General features: G+C 35.5%; 1 protein-coding gene across 1 annotated transcript in view; it reads right to left on the bottom strand.

Moving 5' to 3' along the window:
* Positions 1-528: 528 nt before the first annotated feature.
* The window catches only part of LOC119616425 (probable dolichyl pyrophosphate Man9GlcNAc2 alpha-1,3-glucosyltransferase), a 75,613-nt gene continuing 69,595 nt past the window's right edge, over positions 529-6,546 (bottom strand). The window contains exon 2 of the mRNA XM_037972755.1: positions 529-662. Coding sequence (XP_037828683.1) covers positions 599-662 — 64 coding nt within the window. The 3' untranslated portion in view covers positions 529-598. The remainder of the gene's footprint in view (positions 663-6,546) is intronic.

Raw genomic sequence — 6,546 nt, 5'->3', positions numbered from 1 at the left:
ATTAAGCATAGTTCTTCTACTGTGCAGTGTAGTTAGCTTTATTAATTTAAGTCTGTCAGTGTAGGATGGTAGGTTCACATCAGGACTCCAAGGCAGACCACGTAAACAGAATAGCAGAAACTGTTTTTCTACAGACTCTATACGCTGTATATGAATATTGTAATAAGGATCCCAGATAACAGAGCCATATTCCAGTATAGGTCTTACTAAGGAAATGTAAAGTTGTTTAGTGATGTAGGGATCACTGAATTCCTTAGCCCAACGTTTTATGAATGCAAGTACACCTCTAGCCTTATTTATAGTCATGGTAATGTGTGAAAAAAAGTTTAATTTATGATCCAGTAAAATTCCGAAGTCAAGAAAGGTTTAAACAGATTCGAGCTGGTAATTTCCTAAAGTATAGTTGGCAGGAATGTAATTATTTCTGGAAAATCGCATAAGTTTACATTTTTTTAAATTTAAATCCATTAAGTTTTGATTGCACCACGAAAAGAAATTGTTTAGATCGGATTGAAGAAAATAATGATCCTCATATCGGGAGAAACTCAAAAATATGGAGCGTTTATTGACATCCAAACAGGTAAAAACACCACCAGGCTCATGTTGCCATAAATAAGCCCTTAAGTGAATGGACAGCCCGCAGAGCTCTTCGTAGAATTGACCTTAAATCAGAAAACACCAGCGTTATCAGAAAAAAATTTTAAGGGTCGTCTTAAATTGTTTCAAGAAGCACAAAAATCGGAGTGTTGATGACTGGAAAATGGTCCGATGAAACGAAGACTAATTGTTCAATTTCGATTTATGGTTTACACTTGTTTTGATAACATATGCAAATATTAATTTTTGCAACGTTAGAATCTTATTAAACTCCGCCTTATTTGCAACTTTGTTGGAAGATTCTAACGAGTAAACCGTTAACGGTACCTAAATATTGCTTGCTACGTTTTGTAAATTAAATACACTTCTTTTCTGATCGTCAACATAAGCACTACGTGCTCTTGGCGTTATTGCTTCTACGAGGTAAAATATAAATAAATACAGAGAGATCTACGTCTCATTAAAATTACAAATATTGTTTTATTTTCATAAAATCTTGAGAAATTGTGGTGGAGCTGAACATTTGGTCCTAGCGAACCGGATTTCTTGAATCATTTATCGGATTTTTTGGCATCTTCACTCCATCATCCCTTGGTAACCATACAGTCCACCGAAGATATACATATTTATTATTAATTTTTACGAAATTTCTACGAAATAAGGTACGTAAATATATTTCAATTGTGAGCAAGTGATAAAAAATTCTATAGTTGTTTCGCGAACACACTCACACACATTTTTTAGTGATTTTTCAAGTAGTTTAACTTCTTGTATTTGTGGATATTTTACTTTAATTTATATCAAAAAATATTAAAATACTTTTGTACTATGGGGGCTAGGTGAAATAATGGACCGATGTTAACCATTTTCAATAGGCTTCGTCTACGATACCATAAAAGATCATGTGCCAAATTTCATTGAATTATCTCCAAAATTGCGACCTGTAGTTTGATTACAAGGATTACAAGCCCTATTGGGGGGTTCAGTTGTATGGGGGCTAGGTGAAATAATGGACCGATCTTAACCATTTTCAATAGACAATAGAAGATCATGTACCAAATTTCATTGAATTATCTTCAAAATTGCGACCTATAGTTTGATTACAAGGTTTACATGGACGGACAGACGGACGGACATAGCTAAATCGAGCCAGAAAATGATTCTGAGCCGATTGGTATACTTTAAGGTGATATAGGACCAATATTATTGTGCGTTACAAACATCAGCACAAACCCAGTATACCCTCCCCACTAAAGTGGTGTAGGGTATAAAAATAGAAACAGTGATGCCAGATTTTCTCACTCCAACACCTCCACTAAAAGCTGGCTAAACTTTGGAAAGGCCCAACATCCTGGCGCATTTCAGGTGTTTTTCTTTGGTTACAGGTTTATTCAGGAAATCAGCAGCCATTTCTTCGGACTTTTTATATTCCAATATTAATTGTCGACAGCTAACTTTTTCTCGATGAAAATGGTGGCGAACATCAATGTGTTTAGACCGTCCATGGAAAGCATCACTTTTTGCCAAACTCAAATCGCTTTTGTTGTCGCATGTTGTTTTGTGTATCATTCCACAAATCGCTGTGGAGTTGACGTAATCATTCTGCCTCTTGGACGGCTGTGGACATAGCCATATACTCGGCTTCGGTTGTAGATAGAGCCACAGTTGATTGCCGTTTATTACACCAACTTATTACTCCTTTTTGTAAAAAAACATAGCCTGAAGAAGATCGCCTATCTGTTGGATCACAAGCGTAGTCGGCAACTCAAAAACCAAACATTTTTAAATCAGCACACTTTGAATACGTTTTACTGCCATCCAATGTGAGTTGTCGAAAGTGTTGTTGAATTTGCTGAGGTAATTAACGGAATAAACTATATCGGGTCGAATACCCTGTACCAAAAAAAGTAAATTTCCAACTGCCTCTTGGTATGGTATATTTTCAAGCTTCTTGAAATCTCTTGTAATTGAAGGATTTGTTAACTTTGTGCGTAAAAAGACCGCAGTAACTGGGATGAGTATCGTAGTAAACTTGGTGAATATAAGAAAATCGTCCGTAAAGCCAAACGAGACTCCTGGAAACTTTTCTGTGAACATGTAGACAGCGTAAATTTTATCGAAGATAAAAAAATTCCTATCCAAAACTCATGTCTAACCGGAATCTATGGTTGATGATACGGGCAGGAGGCTGGAGGATATGGAGGAGACGATGAAACTCCTAATGGACTCTCATTTCCCATCCGGTATATCGAATAACATAGATAAACCGATATTGGAGGAAGGGGAGGCTAACACGGAAATTGTAATTACATCTGATATGGTTAAAGGGGCAATCAAGAGCTTCGCTCCCTATAAAGCTGCAGGGCCGGATGGCATTTTCCCGGCACACTTACAGATGGAATCGGGACTGGTTTCCGTACATCTGTATCAGATATTCACTGCATGCTTGAAATTCTCATATAACCCCATTAAATGGCAGGATGCAAGGGTTATATTTATACCTAAACCAGGGAAACCTAGCTATTCCACACCTAAGTCTTATCGACCGATAAGTCATAGGTCCTTCCTACTTAAAACCTTGGAACGAGTAGTCGATAGTATGGTTAAAAGCAGTATACCCGACAAAGACCTAAAATTTAAGCAGCATGCTTATGTAAAGGGACGATCGGTGGAAACCGCTTTAAACGAAGTTGTCCACTACATAGGTGCACACTTATACTCTTATCCAATCCTTAGACCAGTTTTATGTTGACCGGGTGCTCCGTAACTGGATCAACCACATGCTAAGGAACAGATGGATAACCGGCGAAATGTACGATATAACTATCAGGAAAAAGGTATTTCGCGGTATACCACAGGGTGGCATTTTGTCACCTTTTTCAAATTATTAGAATTATATATATTCTTGTATCTTAGTAAAGCAATCTTTTTTTGCAAAAAAGTTCCTTACTTACGAAAGCAAAAATAATTTCTTTAATGCGAATCGAGTTTTGTTCAAATATCTTTCCCGGTCACAGAGTAATAGCTTCTTGAAGTCAAAATTTTACAAAGTTAAATTCTGCATAATGCACACTATACGTTATGAAGGCGTTTTTCTTTAAGTTTTTTGCATATGACATTTTTGTTAACAGGAAAGCAATAAGAAAACTTTAAAAAAATTGCTAAAATTTAATGGTTTATGATCAAAAACTATTTAATTTATATATACAGACGTTTTATTAAATTAGTTTTAATAATTATCTGAATTATACACTAGAAATGTATAAACATATGAAATAGCCATATAAATTGTATGACATACCCGGGTATGTTGGGTATTGATGTACGTAATTTTGCTCGGGTATAGACAAGACGGTTAAAAACCGGTGCCGTAGCTCACTTTTAACTTTGGATTTCAATTCGTTGTTATTTGAGAAAATTAACAGATCGTCAACATACACTGCGATAAAAAACATTTGGGTTTCGGCAACGTGCTTCGAGCGTTGTAAATTAATTTAATTTAAAGCCTGGTCTAGTTTCCGGTTCCACTCACGACTTGCCTGCTTTAATCCATAGATCGCTCTGTTGAGTTTGCAGACTTTACCCATTGTGTGACTTTAACTCCCTCTGTGGGTTCCATAAAAATCTCCTCAGACAAATCACCTTGTAAAATCAGTTACAGCACCCATTTGTCCGATGTCGAGATCAAAATGGGCTGCAACAGATAATAAATACCTTATTGAAGTGTAACGAACTACCGGAGAGTACGTTTCTTGGTAATCAATTCCTGGTCTCTGTGAACAACCTTTTATAACCTTTTATAACCAACCAATTTCGTTGACTTGGTTTTGAATACCCATTTGCATTTCAAGGCTTAGCTCCAATGAGCAAGTCTACCAGTGTCCAAGTTTGATTATCTGTTAACGATTCAATTTACTCTCCATGGCTTCTCTCCATTGGCTAGCATCACTTCGATTTAGGGCGCCCTGTACTGTTATCGGATCATCACTTACATTTGCCTGCACTGTATAAGCATGAAAGTCTGTCATATTGACTGGTCTACGGAGCCGCTCGGAACGACGGACTTCATTATTTTCTGTGGATTGTGGAACATTTTCTTCAAGAGTATCATCTGGTACGTAATCTGGGGAAACATCATCATCCGGTTGACCATCAGAAAAATCATCATCATCGGCATCAAAATAATCTTCACTGGGATTATTAGTAACGTTGTTGTAACTACCCTCCACTAAATCTACGTTTAGTAATTGCTCACTTTTTTATACCCTCCACCACCATCAGTGGTGATAGAGGGTATATATAAGTTTGTCGTTCCGTGTGTAACACCAAGAAATATTCATCTAAGACCCAACAAATTATATATCTTCTGGGTCCTTCTGATTTAGCTATGTCCGTCTGTCTGTCTGTGTAAAACACGCTCACGTTAAAACTAAGCAAAGGAAATCAACCAAATTCACCCAAAATATTTGTTAGTATCCTAAGCAGTTGAAAATCAGCAAAATCGGTTCAACACGTAAAAAGTTAAAGTTAGTTACGATGAATTTTGTCACACATTATTTTTTCAGGGCAGTGATCAATTATGTTCAAAATCTTTATAGTCGATCCAATATTTCCCATAGCCCCCATACAAAGGTATATTTCCGAAAATTAGTTTATCGTTAATAACTTCCTCAAATATATCGGTATCAACACAAAATTTTGTACAGAAATCATAATATCAACGTAGATCTCAGTCGGTCCACAATTGCTCCCATATAAGGTCTACTTCCGAAAATCACCTAAACGCACATATTTCATTGATGAATAAAGCTAATGTGATAAAATTCGAGTTGAATATGTTTTGTATACATACAAATCATTCCACCAAATTTTTTACGGATCGGTCCATTATTGGTCATAGCTCCCATATAAGGCCCACTTCCGAAAATCATTTAAAAGCTCATTTTCATTGTCAAATAAAGCTATCATGATAAAATTCGACACAGATATGTTTAGTATAAATATGAATCACTCTACGCAATTTTTCCGAATAGGACCATAATTGGTCATAGCTCCAATATAAGGTCCACTTCCGAAAATCACTCAAACGCATATATTTCATTGAATTATAAAGCTATCGGGATAAAATTCGACACAAATATGTTTTGTATACACACAAATCATTCTACAAAATTTTCTACGGATCGGTCTATTATTGGTCATAGCTCCCATATAAGGACCACTTCCGAAAATCACTTAAAAACACATATTTCATTGTCAAATGAAGCTATCGTGATAAAATTCGACATCACTTAAACGCATTCCGAAAATCACTTAAACGCATATATTTCATTGAATTCCAAAGCTATCGGGATAAAATTCGACACAAATATGTTTTGTATACATTCAAATCATTCCACCAAACTTTTTACGGATCGGACCATTATTGGTCATAGCTCCCATATAAGTCCCACTTCCGAAAATCACTTAAAAGCACATATTTCATTGTCAAATAAAGCTATCTTGATAAAATTTGACACAAATATGTTTTGTCTTTATATGAGTCACTCATTATTGGTCATAGCTCCCATATAAGATCCACTTCCGAAAATCACTTGAAAAATTAAAACTAAACCCCAGAACTGCCCGTGGGGCACATTCGCCAAATATATGTAATGCTTGTGATGTAGAACAAAATTTGTTTAAAATATAGAAAAAATCAATAATATCGCCGTTTTTGATCAGTTCAGAAGGTATACTTATGAAAATCACTCAATACTACTTAATTCGTTATTAGATGATTATATCCGGATAAAATTTAAAATGAGTATGTTCTGTGTATAGATAAATCATTCTATTAAAATGTTATCGAACTGGCCTATTAATATAAATTTATCTGGACCTAATTAAAATACGGAAACAAAAATTTTGCCAAGTTATCTAAAGATTGTTGATTTCTATAGTTGTGGA

The sequence above is a fragment of the Lucilia sericata genome, unplaced genomic scaffold (assembly GCF_015586225.1).
Source record: "Lucilia sericata isolate MDLA Ls3-8-SP2 unplaced genomic scaffold, ASM1558622v1 Contig000071F_arrow, whole genome shotgun sequence".
NCBI classification, from domain to species: Eukaryota; Metazoa; Arthropoda; class Insecta; order Diptera; family Calliphoridae; genus Lucilia; species Lucilia sericata.
The sequence above is the reverse complement of the archived record's forward strand: the minus strand, read 5'-3'. Positions and strand labels throughout refer to the sequence as shown.